Genomic DNA, 20,282 nt, shown 5'->3' with positions numbered 1-20,282 from the left:
CGCAACCTCGAGATTCGAACGTCGTGAATAGAGCTGTATACTCGATAAAGCTGCGTCTTGGCAACTACCATCTACTCTACCATCTCCCTCTACCTCTTCCCCGACCACCACCTCTTCCACGATATCCACCACCACCATAGCCGCCACGTCTGTCTCCCCAACCGCCATCGTAGCCATCATCTCCTCTCGGAGCCATATCCTCTGGCCTATGTGGGGGCGGACGTCCCTTCAATTCCTGCTGTAACCTGTCATAGGTCTTCCTCATCTGGGCATAACCCAAGTGCATCTTGCCGTAGAAATGGTCTGCCAGGCGCCTGTCGTTGTCAAGCCTCGACAGGTAAGCTCCACACACATCGCAGACCTGCAGTTTCTGATGTCCACTTGGCCCAGACGTATCTGATAATGATTTCAGATCATGCTCTGCCTGTTCTCTGGCCATCTTTGCGGTGCGGACCTTGAAGAACTCACTGGCAGCTAAGCTCACACTCCCCGTTTCACCCAGCACCTGGATTTCCAGTAAGCCTGTATTGATGGTCTTGGTCAAATCGCTTATGGTCTTCAAGAGCGCATTGGTTCGCCTGATCTCGTCTGGTGTCTTCTCTAACCTTCTCTGTGCGCCGTCTATCCTTCTGTTGCAGTCATCGATGTACTTTTGCATGTCCCGCATGTAGTCGTACTCAAACCCGTGCTTCTGCTTTTCGGCAGGTGATAGTGCGTCGTACTCGATCTTGAGGTGTTCAGGGTGGAACTTTGGACAGGGTCCTAGATCTTGTTTTGTGTTGGTGAAAAGATCGTGCGGACACGTGCCAGCCAGGTAAGACCTGCAAACTTGGGGAGATGTGAGAGTGAGATTGGCGGTTTTGCTGGCTATTGATCCTGAGAATTGATCACCCATCAACTGCTCGAGCAGTTTACGTTGTTCGTGCGCCATGATGGGCGAGAGTTATATGGTGTTTGTGACAAATCGAATGCGCTGGATCTCGAAAAGATTGCGCCTAGTGCGCCAGCAATGGAGGAACCTTCAGGACGGAAGACTGATCTGCTGTCCTGATGCAGTGAAGGTGGATGTACTGTCCTTGCGAAGGGACCTAGAGGACCTCGCTGGCTTGGAATCGCAATGCCGTGGCAGGGTCTAAAAGTTCGGTTCAGTCCTTATGTTTGGTGAGTTGGAGAAAACCGCGCGTATATAAGCTGTGGAATGAGCGTTGTCTCGAGGTTAGTATAGTATTCGTGAAGATGCTGAAGGCAGCTGCTGTCAATTCTGAGAATGTCTCAGGCATTAAGGCGATAACTCCCGGCTAAAATTCGCCGCAACTCTTCTGATCGCAAACAGAGCAAACATGTCGACGACGAGGACACTTGTTTGCCAAAATGAGCAACTCTCAGCTTCTACGGGAGAGCGACAACAGGATGTTATGATGAAGTGTCTTGTTACCCCGTTGCGGGTTGTACAGACTCTGCTCGTCTTCGTGTCTTGCCTGTCGATTGCCGTTGCTACCGACTATTTCGAACGACTCGACTTGACCCCCCTCCCCCTCGGCTCCCTCCTAGCCTCCTTCGAATTTCGTAGCAATGAGACCCTAGAAGCATGTTCTAACCAAGACTTTCGATACTTCCCGCGATCGCTTGGACAAGTCCTACAGCATGCCGATACCAAGGAACTGCATTTGCGATTCTCCTTTGGGCGATGGGATACTGAGACTTGGGGAGCACGGCCCTGGGATGGAACCAAGGAAGGTGCCACGGGTGTTGAATTGTGGGCGTGGATAGAAGCAGACAATGAGGCGGAGGCTATGCGAAAATGGCTCACCTTGAACCAAGCGTTATCCGGCCTATTCTGCGCAAGCATGAACTTCATCGATGAGACTCGAACCACGAAACCCTCTCTGTCTTTCCAGCATACCGGTGATCACAAAACTGCCAATCTACACCTCTTACACGGTGTACTACCTGGCGAAGTCGTGTGCACAGAGAACTTGACACCCTTTCTCAAACTACTTCCGTGCAAAGGCAAAGCAGGAGTCGCCAGTCTGCTAGATGGCCACAAAGTATTTGATGCGTCCTGGCAAAGCATGTCCGTTGATGTCCGTCCACTTTGTCCTGCTGGTCAAGAATGCGTGGTAGAGATCGATCAAACAATAGACATGGTTCTGAACATCGCTCGAGCCAAACGACCACGAGAAGATCCTATTCCTCGACCCGTCCAGCCACACGAGTTGATCTGCGATGAGACAAAGTCTTACCATAGCCACGATACTTGCTACCCCATCGATGCTCTCGAGACTCCCGCTTGGTCCTTGAAGGATATATTTGGCAGACCCGCAGCAGGAGCATGTCCATTAGCGGAGGAGGAGGGTCCAGAAGCAAAGTCATTATGCTTGAACATCCCACATTCTCAAGGTGTTTGGATTGGTGCTGGTGGTTTTGAAGTTCGATCGCCACCTGGTGAACCTGAAAAGCGATGCTACCAGATGGTTCCGGGTGAATCTTTCGACTTTGATATGCCAAAGACGTCTCTTCGGACCCACAAGCAGATTGAGCTAGAGAATGAACTCATCACTACCGAACGAACAATGACCGGCCACGGCGCAGCAAAAGGAGGCATGCGAACAGTGTTCACCAATCCGTCTGCCACAGATCCTGTCAATCTGGTCTTGTTCGAGAGTCTACCCTGGTTCCTCCGACCTTTTATGCATACATTGAAGGCTCAGATTGTAGATACCGAATTTCCCTTTGAGTGGGAAGTCGTCAAGGACGTTTACTATCGGCCAGCTGTTGACCGGAAAAGAGGCACTCAAATCGAGATCGTCCTATCAATTCCTCCAGCCAGTGTGGTAATGGTAACATATGACTTTGAGAAGGCCATCCTCAGGTACACAGAATATCCTCCTGATGCCAATCGAGGTTTCATCGTGGCTCCGGCTGTGGTTAGAATACTCGACAAGGTGGATGCAAATGGAAAAGCGAAGGCAATCTACTTACGAACTACGAGTCTGTTACTATCGCTGCCAACACCTGACTTTAGCATGCCCTACAACGTCATTATCTTGACTAGCACAGTCATGGCATTAGCTTTTGGAAGCATCTTCAACATCCTCATTCGGCGCTTCGTGGCCTTTGACGAAGTACCTGAGAATAAGATAGCGAAAATGGTGAAGAACATCAAGTTCCGGATGGCCACTTTGAAAGAGAAGATCACCGGCACGAAGGCAGGAAAGACAGAGTGAGATGATCGAACATTGGGTATGACGAGTTAACAGCCGAGAAAGACCGCCAACCCTTCTTGCCAAAACTACACGACAGTAACGGCATACTACTCCAGGAAGCTGCAAGTCATCTACGTCCAGGCTCCGCGAAGGCAGTGACGATTTTGCCAGCCATTGGATACGGTGTTACAACTGAGTTGTCAATCTGTGTTCGCGACTGCGGCAACGACTTACTCGATCAGCGTGTTATAGGGCACATTTTCATGTCGGCATCTCTACCCACCATGAGCCCAGGTTATATTACTATGAATCGAGACCTTATCTTCACGGGCGGTACAAGGTCATTTCCAGATCGCTTCCGCACGTATCATGCATGGAGCGCGATGCCCGTACCGATACCAAGCCATGCACTGAAGACCATCGGGAAGCTTGGAAAGCTTCTAGTATGCATTCTGACACGATAAATGCCTACTTAGCTGACAAGGCCCGAAGAGCCTGAGCTCGGCATGCTATGAACCTGTCGACACTTGCGAAACGCGCCACCAGCTAGCGCCAGAGTTAAGAATGCTGGCAATGCTAGTTGGTTCTCAACTCGTACGCGTTTTCCTCTGACATCCTTCCTATTGATGGCTTCGAGCCTGAGGACTGCTCCCACAACCGCAACTTGTTCGGAGCGTCTTCTTCGGAGACTACAACCCATCCCATGGGAGGTGAGATGGATCCCTGCGAGCCATACGAGAACTACTGTTGCCAAGCTGCTCTCACTTTCTCTAAGTGCCACTGCAGGTAAGCTCTTCGGCCTGTCTGAAGTCTTATTCTCGGTGGTACATCTCGTTGGCAGAACACCAAAACATCGAAAGGCGTAGAACGACCATTGGACATTTGTTCGTGTCGACGGCGTGAGCACGAAGGCACATTCACACGATGGGATTCCGTTGCAGGCTATGTAGTCAGCCAAATTAGATGCGCGCTGAACCTCGCACAGACGATCATTCGACAGATTTGCAAGAGACAAGGCTTCTCGGAATGATCTCCTTCAAGCACAGCCACTGCGATAAGCATGCAATGCGCAATCTACATTAAAGGGGCTGTCGCAAGGTGGGTGTATTCGGCAATTATTATAAGAAGGGGCTAGTGTTAACCCTAGCGTTGCTGCTGACGAAGAGTCGTACGGATCTCAGGGTACACTTCCACTCACAGCGTTTCGGATGCACACCAAAAGCAGCTACTGTGCGTGACTGCCAGATCCACCAAATCCGCTTTCAGTCCCTCGTCTTGTACGCTGTGATTTGTCGCTAGCTAATGCCTGACTTCCTCCGATGTCCCAACTCACAATTTACTCCCACCACCACCAGCACTCCCTCCCTGCCTACTCTTACTCTTCCCCGCAAACTCCGCCATCATCTTCTTCGCCGCATCCCCACTCAACACCCTCGACAACGCCACCCTCTCCCTCTCACTCGCCTCCCTCATCTCCGCAATCTCCCCCGCCCGTCCCGTCAACTCCTTCACCAACCTCACACTCTCCTCCGGAAACCCACTAATAACCCTCGCCTTCTCACACACCCTCTCCACAAACTCCTCCCTATCACTCGTCTCAAAAACCTCCGTCACAAACCCACTAACATACATCTCCCGCACACTAACCCTCTCACTCCCAAGCAACATCCTCATCGCATGCGCCCGTCCCATCACCCTGGGGAACGAGTAACTACTCCCCCCCTCCGGCACGAAACCTAACTTCGTAAACGGCGTCTGAAAGAACGCATTACTACTCGCATACACCAGATCGAAATTCCACAACTGTGTACACCCCCATCCGATCGCGGCCCCATTCACCGCCGCGATCAACACCTTCGGGTACCCCTGCAGCACCTTCCCTAGCGCACCACCCGCCGCGATCTCCTGCTCGATTGTGGGGCCGCCGGCATCAGGCGACTGCAGCACTTTGCCGGCGCAGTAGTGTTTTCCTGCGCCGGTTAGGACGATGACGAGGAGGGTTGGGTGGTCGCGGGCCCAGGTTAGGGCCGTGGCGAGATCGTGGTATTGTTGGAGGGTGAATGCGTTGGAGATGTGTGGTTGGTTGTAGGTTAGGAGGACGGCTTTGGGGGAGAGGAGGGAGATTTGGATGGTTTGGAGGGTTGGTGGGGGTGGTGAAGCCATTTCCGGGACTGTGGTCGACAGACAGAAAGTATATGGGTAGGGAGGGACGACTCTAGGAGCTATAGATCGTTCGTACGGTAGTATGTGGACTCTGGAGGCTTATAGGGATATAAAGTCACAGTCCCGAGGCACCAAGCCATGTCTCGGCAAGGTCGTGGCCCGTCTCCGCATCTTGCGTCAAGCGAACCAATCAGCAGTACGCATTAGCGGGAGGTTCTACTGCCACTACTCGGGGATGTTGTTCCTGCTACTCGTATTCCTGATGCACATGCGACTGGGCAGGCATGCGTTCGACAACGTGTAATTGTACATTTCGGTGCAAGGTGCCTTCGTCGCAAATCCTCGTTCTTCGACTTCCTAGCCAGAAGCCTTTGTCTCAATCCAGCGCGGTTGCTACGACAGAGAAGAGTGCGAGGCTGGAAAACTGATCTGGTCTGACTCGACCGACTGTCAATAGGGACCGTACTGGTACGCGCGCCCTCCAGTCGATGCCTTGCTCGGCAACAATGGCCGCCCAATTCGCGGAATGTGCGATGTGCTTTGCTCATTGTCGATGCAACGGGTTTTTTCTGCTGTCTTCGAAAGATGTATTTACTTGGCGAGAAACCGCAAAAGTGCTGACTGATAGTTGAAGCTGCTCGGGCGTCCGTGATATGATGGTTGATGCAGATGCCCACTGAGGTGCATTGGATTTTGTTAGGCTTCTGATAGGCGCAGTAAGTAGACGAGCCGGGAAACATTGAGAAACGTTGTTTGCGCCACGAATAAATTAGGAAATCTATCTATCTATATGTCAAATGTACTTGAACTTCTCACCAAATTATCTCAAAACCATCAGATGGAGTGTGAACGCTGCAATGTCGGCAACTCCCAAGCGCCTTCCTGACTTACTCCCACAGAAAGAAGACGCCGAAGCGCCTGGAGCCAGCCGGGGGATAATATCACCAATCAACAGTCTTCTCTTCACTCCTCAAGCATCAGCAGCCACAACCTCCTTACTGATCAATTTGCTCCTCAGCACAATTGTCCTCGCCAGCGTCGAAATCGGCGTAGCACTCATGATATCAAACACCGAGATATCGCTCTGCAGCTCTCTGAAGGCCCACGCCCGGATCTCAACAGCCGTCAAGGAATCCACACCGTAGGTCGAAATCGGCTTGTTGACGTCGATGTCATCTGGAGAGACCATCATCAGTTTGGCGAGTTTCTGCGTCATTGCGCCAATGGCTATGTCTGTGCCAGCTGCCACGGAGGTGACTTCTGCCATCTCGGATTGGATACCAGCGGCGCCGGAGTTGCCGGAGGATCCAGCTTCGACGTCGACGAGCATGAGATGGCGCATCTTTGGGTCTTCGAGGTAGTAGGGCATTTCCCAGCCTTCGGCGGCCACAAGGCCACCGGTAGCGAAGCCTGTAACGAGTTGGCCTGGAATCTCCTCGCCTGAAACCGTGACACCGGTGATGCCGGCTTGGATCAGAGCGAGGAACTCCTCTTCGCGAAGAGCGGTGTAGCCTTGCGCGGCTAGGGAATCAATCAACTCGGTGTTTTCCGCGACGTGGCCTGATCCTAGGACTGGGCCAACATCGATAGCGACTGCTGTCATGCCCTTCGATCGTCTGTGATGAGAAAGTGCGTCCTGGAAGGTATTGCCTGCTGCGTAGTTGGCTTGACCACGGTTTCCAGCTGCGCCAGAGGAGGAAGCGAGCATGACAAAGAATTCCAGGTCTTTCGGCATGAAATGGTGTAGGTTCCAAGTTCCGGAGGCCTTCGGGTTGACAGAAAGTGTCCACTGTTCGGGAGTCATGTTCGTGTATGCTGCGTCGGCGAGAGACATGGCGGCCTGGACAACACCCTTGATCTGAGGCATCTCTGACTGGATCTCGCGAACAGCCTTGCGGACGTGAGCTGGGTTGCCAATGTCACAAGCGCAGACTTTGACGCGTACGTCTTGTGCTTCGAGAGAATCGATTTGAGCTCTGGCTGCCGGTTTGCTGGATCCAGATCGTGAAAGGAAGGCAAGGTTCTTTGCGCCGTGTTCAACCATCCACTGACTGAGAGATCGACCAAGTCCTCCAAGACCACCACTAAGAACATATGTGGCGTCTGCAGAGAATTTGGCGTCGCGGACCTTTTGGGGTATAGCTCGAACAAGGGCATCGTTCTCAGCTCGGAACACGATCTTGCCCATGTTCTTGCCACTCTGAAGCGCCCGAAAGCCTTGCTCAACTTGGTCAAAGCCCATGACAGTGACTGGTCGCACAGCGGCACATTCAGCTCCGTAGAAGAACTTCATGGTCTTGTCGAACATTCTTGCGGCTCGAGGAACGCAAGCTCGCAGAGTGCCAATAATGTTGACAGCATGGAAGGATTGGTTTCGTAGGAATGGGCCCATCTCGAGACCAGTGTTTCCGGCTGAAAGATGTTAGTTGGATCCAATAACAAACTTGCAGCGAACTTACTAATATCCTTCTTTCCAAGCTCAATAAATCGTCCGAACCAAGCCAGACAGTTCCAGGATTCTCTCAAAGCTTCACCAGCAAGGGAGTTCAGGATGACGTCGACGCCCTGTCCCTTGGTCATTCTTCGAATGCCATCCACAAAGCTAAGGTCCCGGGAATTGAAGATGTGATCATCCGGAATGCCATAGAGTTTCTGCACGTGGTCCTTCTTCTCTTGCGAACCGACTGTAACAAAGATCTCTGCACCGACGTGCTGTGCGATCATAATAGAAGCTTGACCGACACCACCGGCGGCTGCATGAATGAGTACCTTGTCTTCTGGCTGCAATCTCGCTTCTTCAATGAGAGACTGCCAGGCAGTGCAGTAGATCATAGGTAGAGAAGCTGCGATCTCCAAGGTCATGTGGTCGGGGACTTTCTGGAACATCGATTCGTCGTTGCGAGCATAGTTGCTGAGACCACCTAAGAGCCAGGTCATCACACGGTCGCCTTGTCGGAACCGAGTGACGGCAGAGCCAGTCCGAGTAACGATACCTGCGCACTCCAGACCAATGGCCGGTTCTTGGATTTGATCCATTGCAACCATGATGTCCATGAAGTTCAAGCCGGATGCTTTCACCTCGATCTCGATGTCACCTGGTCGTAGCGGCTGCTGATAGACTTCATCATCCTTGAAGTACAAAGTATCAAGCATTCCAGGTGTACCGACAGTCAATGTCAGAGCTCGAGCTTCTTGCTTGAAGTGGCCAGGCTCAGGTTGCTGCTCCATATTGAGCGTGGCGATCAGGTCGTTGGCGCCTTTGTTGAGATGCACTCGAGGCGTCATGAACACACCATGCCGAATGGCGTATTCCTGGTCGACGTTTTGCAGAGAGTGTGACTTGAGAACCTTGATGACTGCATCTGGGTTGATAGAACTGTCAATAACCGTTTGCGGGTCAAGATCAAGGGTTGCGAGCTTGATACCAAGAGATTCCTGTCGAATGGTTCTGGCAAGACCTGTGATGAGACCCATTTTGGGGTTCTTGCATTCACAGGTTCCACCCCTGGTAAGCCAAGTCGTGCTTTCAGCTTCGAGACATATTCTTCTAATGGCATAGAAATCATCGTGCGAAAGCTGGTAGAGGACGGGGTATTGCAGCTCCGCAAGCACGACGCAAGCCTTTCCGGTAAGGTTCATCTCCTGGACTTCTTCCAAGGAAATTCTGGTTACCTTGGAGTGCTGCGCCAAGGCGATCTCTAGCTCGTCGGAGAACTCTTCAGCCTCGTCAGTCACTCTGTCACCCTCAACCAAGACGATCTCGTTCGGCATACTGCCTTCGGCGGTGGCGGGCAAAGTCGACACGACGAAGTTGTAGAGGTCATCCCGAGCGTCGGCAAACTTGAAATCGATTCCGGAGAATCCAGCCTTGGTCAGGCTGGACCTCCAGTCTGATGCAGTCCTGGTTGGTCGAAGAACGCCGTCCCCAAGTGCTGCAAAGACTAGAGAATACCAATCTGCTTTGCGAAGGACTTCGCCAAGCACAAGCTTGCCACCGGGCTTCAAGACCTTCTTGGCAGATTCCAACACTTCATTGATCGTAGACGTTCGCTGGCTGAGGTTGGAGACGATAATGAGATCGTACTCGTTTTCCTTGAAACCCTGAGTTGCGAATTCTTTTGCAAGATCTAACTGTTTGTACGAAACGTGAGACTTGTGCTCAGAGATGACTTTTGCAACATCGTCAGCCGGCTCAACACTGGATCCTGTAGCTGTGTACGACTGAAACCATGGTGTTGTATCGGTGATCTCAATCATAGCATTGACTGCTGTTTCGATGATAGCATTGGACTCGCAGCCAAGCTCCAGAACCTTCATCCCAGGGTTGTAGTGGGACAACAAATCCAGGTACGCCGCAAAAGGGGCTTTAGCAGAGTCTTTCCCTTGTTGAGCGACCTCAAACTTGGAAAGCAGACCTTGCTGGGCGGCAAGATCTTTAGCGATGGTCTGGCCTTGTAAGATATCAGGCAGGAGCTTGCCAACCTTGCTCAGTAGTTCTCCGCCAGCAGAAGCTTTGGCAACGTCGCTGACCATCCTGTCTTCCTTGCTGGAGCTTGCCCCTTGAGAACCGGCAAGTTCTTGGAGAGAGGAGTAGAGCTGCTTGAGATGATCCGGGAATCCTGCGGCGACACTTGCTGGGTAAGCGTCAACTGCCCGTCGAGCATATACCAGAGCTGCCTTCTCTAGTTCTTCGGCTTGGTTCAGGCTGGATTCGAGGTCTTCCTTAACATCGCAATGAGCAAGGATCTCCTTAGTGGACATGTTGGAGATATCCTGCTTCCAAATGAATTCACCTGCGATCTTTCGCAGACTTGCCAGTTTGTTCGAGTCAGCTGGGCTATCAGTCAATGATGCCAGTCTCGTGGCTCGAATTCTCTCAAATACGACAAGTGGTTGGTGCCACCCTTCGACAGAAGCATAGACAGACGCCTCGGCTTCAGTCATCCCGGTGTAGCCAGCCTCGCTGTAGGTCTGCAAAACTGCACCAGGACCTGAAGGAGTTTCGGCAGAAACATAGAGCTTCTGGATGAATGTAGGAATAGCAGCTGTCTTCAGACTCTCATATCGTCCTTCAACTGTTGGCAGGAGAGTCTGTATGATGGCATCGAGTGTGCAAGGGTGAATGGTGTGCTTCGTCATGTATTGTGATGGCATAGTTTGCGCCATGTCTGGAACTCTCACGGCACACGCGCTTTGACCGTCGCCCTTGTTGATTTCGAACAAGTTGCAGAATGTGACACCAAGTTGTAGCCCAATCTTGCGCTGATGATCATAGAACTGCTTGGCCGCTTGCTCTGTGGTGGATTCTTTCTTGACTTGCTGGTAGCGCTGTTGATGGTAAGCATTCCTGGTGGCGACCTCGTTCGTGAAGGTCGAATTGGCCTCGCCTTGCTTGTAAAGCACACGCAGAAGACCCGAACAATTGAGGGACCACGCGTCTTTGCCATGCCTGGAGTAGATGGTAAATTCGTTCCAAGCGGCATCATCAGCACGAGATCCCATACGCCAAGGCCGGAGATGAAGCTTCGTCTCAACACCTTCCTCGTCGCGTGGTACAATCAGAGCTTTTCCAACGACCACATCTTTCAACTCATAACCGTCGACAGGTTTGGTTGAGTCAGCGATCTCTTTGGCCGCTTCTAGAGCCATGACCATCATGCCAGCAGCTGGGTATAGCAGAGTGTTATGGACCGAGTGGTCTTCGATCCAGGGGTTCTCAGACAGTCTGAAATGGTGACGCCATGTCTTCTCCTGGTCGTTAAGATCAGCATCAATAGTCCCAAGAAGGTCATTTCGTGGGGTTTTGCGGAATCTGTAACCAGCTGCCAGTGCAGTTTCACACCAGTACTTGTTGGTGTGGTTCCAAGCGTAGGGAGGGATATCGACGAGTAGCTCAGTCTTCTCAGCTTGTGCATTGTTCAAAATGCCAAGGTCGACAGGGCATCCAGCTTGGAACAAGGCACCTGCCAGGCCAAGCATAGAGCGAGTGCAGTCCTGACCACGCGACAAGGCACTCATCACCTGGCAAGTCTTCTTCCGGTCGCCAAGAATCTGCTTGAGTGGCCCTTGCAGCGCACCATGGGGACCGAGTTCGACAAGGATGTCAACGAAAGGCTTAGCACCGGCCCTTTGTCGTTTCATCCTGTTCTTTGAATGAGAAATGAGCTGGTCGACCGCTGGACCAAATCTGACTGTGTTCAACATGTTGTCAACCCAGTATTGAGCGCCCAGATCAGTGTTCTTGATCAGAGTTCCAGTGACCGAAGAAAACATGGCAGGCGCATCGGCTTGTTCCTGCCTTGGTTGCAGGGATTTCAATGCTTCCAGATATTGCTGAGCAATAACGTCCATGTGAAAGGAATGGTAAGCAGTTTCGACCTTAAGCTTGCGAGCAAACATTCCGTCTTCCTTGAGCATCTCTTCAACTTGATCGATGGCCTTAAGATCGCCGGAGATTGTGACGCTAGAAGGACTGTTGACACAAGCAACTGCAGCCTTTCCGCGTGTGATCTTGTCCAAGTATGTTTGCGCGGCTTCTTCGCTCACGCCAGTAGCAAGCATACCGCCTTTCAGACGAGGTGCAAGGTCCTTGATCATGCTTGACAGACGACCTCGGTGGTAGGCGATTGACCAGGCATCTTCCCTGGTAATGGCGCCCTTAGCATAAGCCGCCGCGATCTCACCACTTGAATGACCCACAACAGCTGAGGGGGTAATACCCCAGCTTCGTAGTAGATCCACCAGACCGATCTGCACGACAGTGCAAAGGGGTTGACTGAAAAGTGGCTGATCGATTCGCGAGCTTTCTCCGTCTCTCCAGAGTTCCTCCACAACGGACCAAGAGCAGCCAATGCTAGTCAAATGTGCGTCAGCAGCTCGTACAGCCGCAGCATAAAGCGGGTAAACCCAAAGCTCGCGGCCCATGGCATAGTGCTGAGCACCTTGGCCTGTGAAGACGAACCCGATCTTTGCAGCCTTTGATGAACGAATGGGCTTCGGTGTTTCGGTGATGACAGTCGTGCTCTCTTCCAAAGACCCAGCGATAGCGAAGGTCTTCCATGGGAGGACACTCCGTCGCGGTCCAATAGAGTAGGCAAACTGAGAAAGAATTTGTGCGTGACTTTCCGGCTCAGTCTTCTCCAACTTCTCTTTAAGGTAAGTCGCCAGCAATTCAGTGGTTCGTGCAACACCACTTTGCTCATGAGAAGAGAACACAAGTAGCTTCGGAGTAGTCTTGGTGAGCTTCTCGAAGGGGAAGGAGAATGTGCTCAATGGGTCTTGCGCATCAATCCGCTCGAATGGCGAGCTAAGCGAAACGGCAGAGTCTGTTGAGCCATTACTAGGGGTCGAGTTCGGCGTGGAGGTACCAGATCCTTCGTGCATAACAGTAGTGTTGTGGTTGCCGGTGAGGCCTCGCGACTTCAGGTAATGATACGCGTCGTCCAAGATGCAGTGGGCATTGGCACCACCAAAGCCAAAGGAGTTGATGCTGACACGGCGGAGCCCCTCGTACGGCCATGGTGTCAATTCTCTTGGGATAGCAAGGTTCCAAGCGTCGAGCTGAACCCTTGGGTTGACTTTGTCCAACCACACCTGCCCAGGAATCATGCCCTTCTCAAGAACATATAGGGCCTTTGTGAGACCAGCAAGACCACTCGCACCTTCAAGATGACCTATATTGGCCTTGATTGAGCCGACCCACAGTGGGCGGCCTTCAGGCCGTACCTTGCCAAAGGTCGCACCCAAAGCAGCGGTCTCGATTGGGTCGCCGGCTGCTGTACCGGTGCCGTGTGCTTCGAAATATCCAGTATCGGCTAGGTCAAGTCCAGCTCGCTCATAAGTGCTGCGGATAAGTGCAGCTTGAGCATCGGAGGATGGAAGCGTGATACCAGGAGTCTTGCCGTCCTGGTTGGCACCAGTATTTCGGATAATGGCTCGAATTGTGTCATTGTCTTTGAGTGCTTGGTCAAGAGGCTTGATGACGATGAAAGCGCAGCCTTCGCCACGAGCATATCCGTTGCCCTTTTCGTCAAATGATTGACACTTGCCGTCAGGGGTCAGAAAATGGAGAGCCGACATAGTGAAGTTATACTCAGGAGAGCACATGAAGTTGACACCTCCGACCAAAGCCATGCTAGCCTCTCCGGCTCTTACAGCTGCAGAAGCAAGATGAAGAGCTATTAGAGAAGATGAGCAGGCAGTATCGACAGTCATGGATGGCCCACGAAGGTCGTAGAACCAGGACACGCGGTTGGAGAGGCAGGATGGCGCCACACCAGTCGGGAAGTAGGCAGGGAGGTTGTCGGTATCATGAGACATCATATCCTTGTAATCAGCAGTGAAACAGCCAGTGTAGACAGCGGTTTGGGAGGCAACGATGTCCTCGATACGTATACCAGCTGTAAAGAATCAGCACTAAGGACAAACATTTGCCTAGATTATGACATACCGTTTTCAAGAGCCTCATAAGCAACTTCAAGACACATTCGTTGTTGGGGATCCATAGCCTTGACCTCATTCGGTGGGAGCTGAAAGAAAGGTGCATCGAAAGCCTCCGGGTCGCGGTCCATGAAGTGAGCAGTGGTGAAGTTCTGTGCACCCGCACGTTCGGCGTGAGGGTGATAGAAGCCATCGATGTTGTATCGATTTTCAGGAACGCTAGACCTAGCGCTTCGTTGCTCAGCAAGAAGGTTCCACAGCTTGTCAGGGTTGGAGGCATCACCGGGAAAGCGACCGCCCAAGCCAACAATGGCAAGTGGCATGGTCTTGTCGCCGCCCGGGAATCCTGTAGTTGTTGACATTGTGATGGAGTTTTCCTTTACTTTTCGTTGTGATGAGGTTTATCGAGGTGCTAGACTTGGGGTAGCTTTGAGTCGACGGTTATGGTGAGCGGTCGTTGTATGTTGCTATACTCACGATTTTTCGGGCTTTGCTCGTAGGTAATTTGGTTAAGCGGTCGAGATAGTTGTCAGGCTGGTACAGTTGAAGTCGAAGATTGGGCGCAATCAATCTCGGCTGTAACTGCAAGGGTCTGAGTAGAATTCGGAAGCTGTTGTCTTCTGATCTGCTTGAAGGTCAAGATACATTGGGTGATGAATTGTTCTTGTATTTGAATGTCTTCGACACCCGGTTGACTTCACTCGTGGCTTGCGGGTACGGAGGGTTTGAGTCCACTCCACCACATCTGCGACCGAGTGTGGTCACATCATGCGATAACCACCCACGGTCGATGTTTGGGAGCTTTGCCCTATTCGCTCAGGTACGTTCTACGACGTGGGTAATTTTGGTGGCTCTTCCGAGCATGATGAAAACCAGCCACGCCACGTCTTGCGCCGAGAAGTTCGGCAGCAGTCAGTAAGCAAAGACTGGTCAATAACCCGACAGTCATCAGTCTACTCAACTTGAGCCATTCGGACGAACCGTGGCTAAGAACGCTGGGTCACGCTTGCCCATCGTAAGGCAGACATCTGTAGCGGGACAAATGATCGTCCATGCGGTGCTGTAAAGCCATCGAGGCCTGAATGGGGAAGGTCTTTTTTTCCAGGACGGAAGGCTGGATGCTGGGAACCCCGAGCACTGGCACTGCACTGTCCCCGAAGGCGAGGTAACGTTCTTGCTATCACTTCCATCGGATCACGATAGCGCCTGATGGTGGAAAGAGCAATGAAGGGGTATTTCGTGAAATGCCACGAGCAAGGAAGAACTGAAGCGTAGAAGTGGGGATTCTAAGGCCAAGGGGCCCCACCCCGAGCATGAAATGGAATCATCTGATTGGTGGCCGTCTTAGACCGCGTCTCTGACGCGCCTGCAAGCTCTCTTTATCACCCGAAACGACTTCGTTCTTTCATCGAGACGTCTTACATGCGCGGATGGTCATGTCACGGCCCGGGTGTCGTCGACGGCGTACACACGTAAGGGATGTAGCAGAACACTGATGATATCGTCATCGGTATGGAATGCCATAAAAGCGACACCCAGGTTCCTATCGTGACAATTGACCTGTCTTGTTTCGCAATACCTTACTAACATTAAGACACTGTTGCCAAGATGCGATTCCTATGTCTTCACGGGATGGGCACCAGTGGCCGTATTTTCGAAGCTCAAATGTCCCAAATTGCCGCTGCTTTTAGTGGTCAGCATGAGTTCTGCTACATCGATGGCAGCGTCGAGACGGAAGCTTTGGCAGGTATGTTGAGGATGAAGCACTTGTGGCGTCTAACCACTAATCCTTGGTGAAGGCGTTGACAACTATTTCTCTGGACCGTTTTACTGTTTCTACGAACTTCCTACTCCGTCCGAGCTCCAAGAAGCGTACGACTTGATTTGGGATGTCATTGAGGAGGACGGCCCATTTGATGGTGTCATTGGCTTTTCTCAAGGAGGGGCATTGGCGTCGAGCTTCATAATGGCGGATGCTCGCTCCCAACAGCCACAGCAGCCGTTCAAATGCGCCATCTTCTTTTGTGCATCTATGCCTTTCGATGTGGCGTCTCCAGCGTTTACCGTCGACCCCACGGAGGGTACCTGCTACTATGCAGATACTGGCAAGGCCATTGAAGGTTTCGATGTCACACAGTCCATCCCTGAAACTGCTAGTGCCGGCTGGTCGGGCACCTACGACGAGAAAACGCAATTCCTTCACCGTTACACGAGCCCGCTTTCGAATCCTGAGAAGGCGAAGATGATGATTCCAACCACGCACGTGGTTGGCCGTGAAGACGATTACTACAAGCAGAGCTGTGCTCTCAGAGATCTATGCACTCCTCACAATCGACACTTCATGGAACACAAGCTGGGGCATGATATTCCTAAGGACAGGATGTCTACAACAAAGATCGTGAATTGCATCCAGCAGATGTTTTCGGATGTGATGATAGGCTAGTATACGTCCGTCTATTGCTACTCCCCAGGTGTGGTGAATGCTTAACGGGTGTGTACGAAGATTTTTTAGATGAATGACGAAAACAACCTGAAAACATGGTCGATGTACTTCGGTCTGTTCTTTATTGCTATGCGTGAATGGACAAGTTATACCGTATTCCTCCACGACCTCGTTGTGCTCAAGAAACAGATCCATGATCTTGAACAATAGCATTCTCTCGCTTTGATACTCCAGCATAGTGAGATTTACGGCGCATCACACCATTGCAGGTGTCAACCACGAGGCGTTAACACCTGTGGTCTCGTGGAAAGCCGACTAGGCTTAGGCTTGGCGGCAAGATAAAAGACATCTTCGAACACCAGATATATACGGCATCTCCTTCGTATGACAGCACAGAGACTACCAACGACCCTTGTGGATGTTCAAATCATGCTAGTACACACTTCCGGAAATACAGAATAGTCATACTTTTCACTTCATCAACACGGGTCCAGCGTAGTATTGTGTTCTAGCTTGAAAGTGTAGCCCTCTCGTTTCGATGTCGAAAGTTGGCCTTTTATCATGACACCAAGCCTGAAGCTTGTGAGACCAACGAAATTTGATCTGGCAATTGACCCATTGCGACCGTCTTTCTCTCATGAGATACTGTACGTTAGGCGCGCCTTGCCTAAAACCCAACAACGTAGAACGTGGTGTACGAGAGGGCGGGAACGCGAAGTACAAGGTTGCATGTGTAATTTTCACAATTGCGTCGACCCACCAGGTATTTAGAAAAAGGGAGAAACAGTCGAGCAAGGCCTAAGAAAGGTTGACTATTGGTGGCAATTATAGGTATCTGCGCTCTTCTCCGTGCTTCGGTAACTGCTCTGATAAGGTACTCCAGGCCTCTTAGCACCTAACGAGTCTACCTAGGCAGTTGTGGTGCACCTATTATATCGGTCACAGCACGCTGGAGCCGTTATTGTGAAAACCACATATGCAACCTTGTAACCTACCGTAAGCTTCGCTTTTCACTTTCTTCCCCGTCGTACTCCGCAAGCCTGTGTCGTCAATAGATGGCGGGTTTGGCAAAATCAGCCGTGCGGGCTGAAAGGCTGCGGAACCCCTAAGTCTTAGGTGCCATAGGCACTCACAAGGCCTGTAGATTAGTGCCGGTGATGTCCGTGGCGCCCAAAACCAGAGTGGGTGAAACTGGCAATCTATTGACGGCACAGGCTTGTCCTCCTTACCCTGCGCACATAAAATGAGCCGAACAACCAGGGGAATCCTTTCCACGTCCCAATACTCTAGTAATGTTATATCGCTTCACCACGCGGATCCTCTCTCCTACAGATCGGCCCATTAGCCATGAAGCATCGTGGTCAGCCTGTTTTCCTGCAAGCAGCAGGTCCGGCAATTGGAATCGCCTTGCATGTCTCGCTACAATTCAATATCTCGTCCTTCCAAGAATCCCACGACGTGAATTTCAACCAATCAAAAATGGCCCGAACCGTGCATAACCGTCCAAAAGTCCAGATGCGCTCGCTCCAGAGAACTTGACACTCCACATGATCGCGGCAAAGGGACTCCTGTACATCGCAAGAATGCCCGTTGGTTCCACAAGGCTACTAACCGCCAGCGCCTGCTGTCGGCAGCGGGCCAAGAGGCTCGCTGCTGCAGATGTAAGGAGAGCAGATGAACTTATAAGACATGAGACGACGGCCTGCAACACCAAAGTCTGGTAACACATCTACCTCAACATCGAAGAGTGCCTATCTCAAGCACAAGTGGTTGCTGCCCCGTTCACACCCGCTCATGCCCACAAGTGCGAATCTCCGGCAAAACAGTCGAGCTGTATTCTTTGCTCCGAAATTTGGCAGAGCACCAGCAGCTTCAACGCCTAGATCCTACGCAACCATAGGCAAGATGATTCTCAAATCAAAGCCCACCCACTATAACGACTGGCCCAATGCATGTGGAGTAAGTCCCCTAATGAAGATGGGATACTGTTGTTGCTAACGGTCTTCTCTAGTTCGATATAAAATACGAAGAGCTCGAGCCAAAAGATATTGCCATATCTGGGACTATTCCTGCTTACTGTGCTGGTGTTCTCTTCCGGAATGGCCTCGGCCCCTTGTCATTCGACACCAACAAGAAAAACAAGCCATATCGCACCAACCACTGGTTCGATTGTCTTGCTCAAGTCCACCGATTCCAACTTCATGCGCCACCGAAGGGGTCCGACTCGATCGTGCGGGTCAGCCACAACTCTAGGAGGACTTGCGACGGCCTGATCAAACACATCCAAGAGTCAGGAAACAGAACAGGCGTTACTTTTGCAGCCAAGTATGAGCCCTGTAAGACGTTCTTCTCCAAAGTTCAATCTATGTTCGCCGGTGACCCTCCTGAGGATGACGCCACCGATATCAATATTGGGGTTTCCATCTCTCCAAACTTCCCTGGCTTTTCGAAAACCGGGGGAAGACAGCAGGCGCCACAAAACTCTGCTGGAGTCAGCTCCCTGATCAATAAGACCGATAGCTTCCAGATGCAGGCTCTGGATCCTGAGACTCTTGAGCCAATTGGTCTAGCTCGTCAGACTGTCCTTCATCCCGACCTCAAGGGCCCATCTTCTGGCGCTCATGCGAAGGTGTGCCCAAGGACCGGCGACACCTACAACTACAATCTGGACTTCGGTCGCACCGGTACTTACCGCGCATTTCATGTTTCTGCAGCGACTGGAAAATGTGACATCCTTGCAACCTTCTCTGGGAAACCGGCATACCTTCATTCTTCATTTCTGACAGAGAACTACTACATTGTCTGCATCTGGAACTCTCACTTCACCATGGGTGGTGCCTCAATTCTGTGGCACAAGAATTTTATTGATGCAATAGCTGATTTCAACCCTCAAGAGCCAGCGAGGTGGTATGTAATTGATCGAAAGGCACCTGACGAAGGTGGTAGGGGTGTCGTGGCCACGTTCGAGTCAAACCCATTCTTCTCCTTCCATGCTATCAACGCATATGAAGAGGAGACTGAAGCTGGTCAGATTGATATAATAGCTGATGTTTGCGCTTACGACAACCTCGATGTCCTGAAGCGCTTCTACGTTGACAACATGCGCTCGGACTCAAAGACAGCAGCTGCATACCAACACCCGAAATATGCTGACTCAAAAGCGTACTTCAGACGATTCAGGTTACCTGGCATTAATGACAAAAGCACTGCCACGAAAAGAGCAGAAAATGTTGTCAAAGGATCGAAGGGACTGGCACCTGAGCTGCCGTCGTTCAACCACAAATTCCGTGGTCGTAAATATCGATACGTCTACGGCGTCACAGATACTGGGAAAGCAGTATTCCTAGATGGTATTGTCAAATATGATACGGTCAACAATGTTCCGTGCAGGGTGTGGTCCAAGCACGGCCAATCAGCAGGCGAGCCGATTTTCATTCCGGACCCAGCAGCCTCGGAAGACGAAGAGGATGGCGGGGTCTTGTTGACTGCTGTGCTTGATGGAGCTGCAGAGAGGACATATTTGCTTGTGCTTGATGCTCGGGATTTGACCGAGATCGGAAGAGCCACAATGCCTGAGGGACCTGGTGGTGTCCTAGGGTTCGGGTTCCATGGTGCACACGTCGGCCTGAACAACGAGGCAATTGAGGCCTGCACTTGAGATGGTCTCAGTATTTGATACTCCATTCTCTTCAGTCAATCTCATCCTTCGAACGGCGTATATATTATAGAGGCTGGCACAGGCGGCGAGATTGCTTTTTCTTGCCGATCCTAGGCGTTCTGCACAGCCAGCAAGGGAATATCACAGTTGTCTTACTTCACTCCAATCACCGTACTCTTCAAGCACGCTGACGAACAAATGCTTCACTGGGTCAGTCCACTTTTCTCGCGAGGTACTTATGGTGAGGTTTCACGCTATGGCTAGCACAAGATAGCCGGAATGTTAAGAACAGCCAATGGCCTTGACTGGCTACCGCTTGTTCGAGGCTCTGTCATGCTTTAGTCTTTGCTCAGCAGCCGCATCCTTTGGACAC

The 20,282-nt window shown here is 51.5% G+C and overlaps 6 protein-coding genes across 6 annotated transcripts; 3 read left to right on the top strand and 3 right to left on the bottom strand.

Annotated features, from left to right (window-relative positions):
- Positions 1-76: 76 nt before the first annotated feature.
- Positions 77-931, bottom strand: LUC7 (splicing factor; the record flags this gene model as incomplete). Its single annotated transcript, XM_064869139.1, has 1 exon — positions 77-931. One exon carries the CDS (start codon positions 929-931, stop codon positions 77-79), a length of 855 nt encoding a protein of 284 aa, XP_064734636.1.
- Positions 932-1,340: 409 nt separating this feature from the next.
- On the top strand, positions 1,341-3,227 carry GPI16 (Subunit of the glycosylphosphatidylinositol transamidase complex-like protein; the record flags this gene model as incomplete). Its single annotated transcript, XM_064869138.1, has 1 exon — positions 1,341-3,227. One exon carries the CDS (start codon positions 1,341-1,343, stop codon positions 3,225-3,227), a length of 1,887 nt encoding a protein of 628 aa, XP_064734635.1.
- A 1,308-nt stretch (positions 3,228-4,535) lies between these two features.
- On the bottom strand, positions 4,536-5,369 carry PMZ80_000687 (putative secondary metabolism biosynthetic enzyme; the record flags this gene model as incomplete). Its single annotated transcript, XM_064869137.1, has 1 exon — positions 4,536-5,369. The coding sequence occupies one exon, from the start codon at positions 5,367-5,369 to the stop codon at positions 4,536-4,538; it is 834 nt and encodes a 277-aa protein (XP_064734634.1).
- A 970-nt stretch (positions 5,370-6,339) lies between these two features.
- Positions 6,340-14,170, bottom strand: PMZ80_000686 (Type I Iterative PKS; the record flags this gene model as incomplete). The annotated part of the gene is made up of 3 exons (XM_064869136.1): positions 6,340-7,781; positions 7,829-13,768; positions 13,819-14,170. The coding sequence occupies 3 exons, from the start codon at positions 14,168-14,170 to the stop codon at positions 6,340-6,342; spliced, it is 7,734 nt and encodes a 2,577-aa protein (XP_064734633.1).
- A 1,246-nt stretch (positions 14,171-15,416) lies between these two features.
- Positions 15,417-16,251, top strand: PMZ80_000685 (uncharacterized protein; the record flags this gene model as incomplete). The annotated part of the gene is made up of 2 exons (XM_064869135.1): positions 15,417-15,555; positions 15,608-16,251. The coding sequence occupies 2 exons, from the start codon at positions 15,417-15,419 to the stop codon at positions 16,249-16,251; spliced, it is 783 nt and encodes a 260-aa protein (XP_064734632.1).
- A 1,794-nt stretch (positions 16,252-18,045) lies between these two features.
- Positions 18,046-19,909, top strand: PMZ80_000684 (uncharacterized protein; the record flags this gene model as incomplete). The annotated part of the gene is made up of 2 exons (XM_064869134.1): positions 18,046-18,210; positions 18,263-19,909. 2 exons carry the CDS (start codon positions 18,046-18,048, stop codon positions 19,907-19,909), a joined length of 1,812 nt encoding a protein of 603 aa, XP_064734631.1.
- Between the last annotated feature and the right edge of the window lie 373 nt (positions 19,910-20,282).

The sequence above is a fragment of the Knufia obscura genome (genome assembly GCF_036327395.1).
Source record: "Knufia obscura strain CCFEE 5817 isolate CBS 148926 chromosome Unknown scaffold_1, whole genome shotgun sequence".
In the NCBI taxonomy this organism is placed as follows: Eukaryota; Fungi; Ascomycota; class Eurotiomycetes; order Chaetothyriales; family Trichomeriaceae; genus Knufia; species Knufia obscura.
This window is presented reverse-complemented; position numbering and strand designations above follow the sequence as displayed.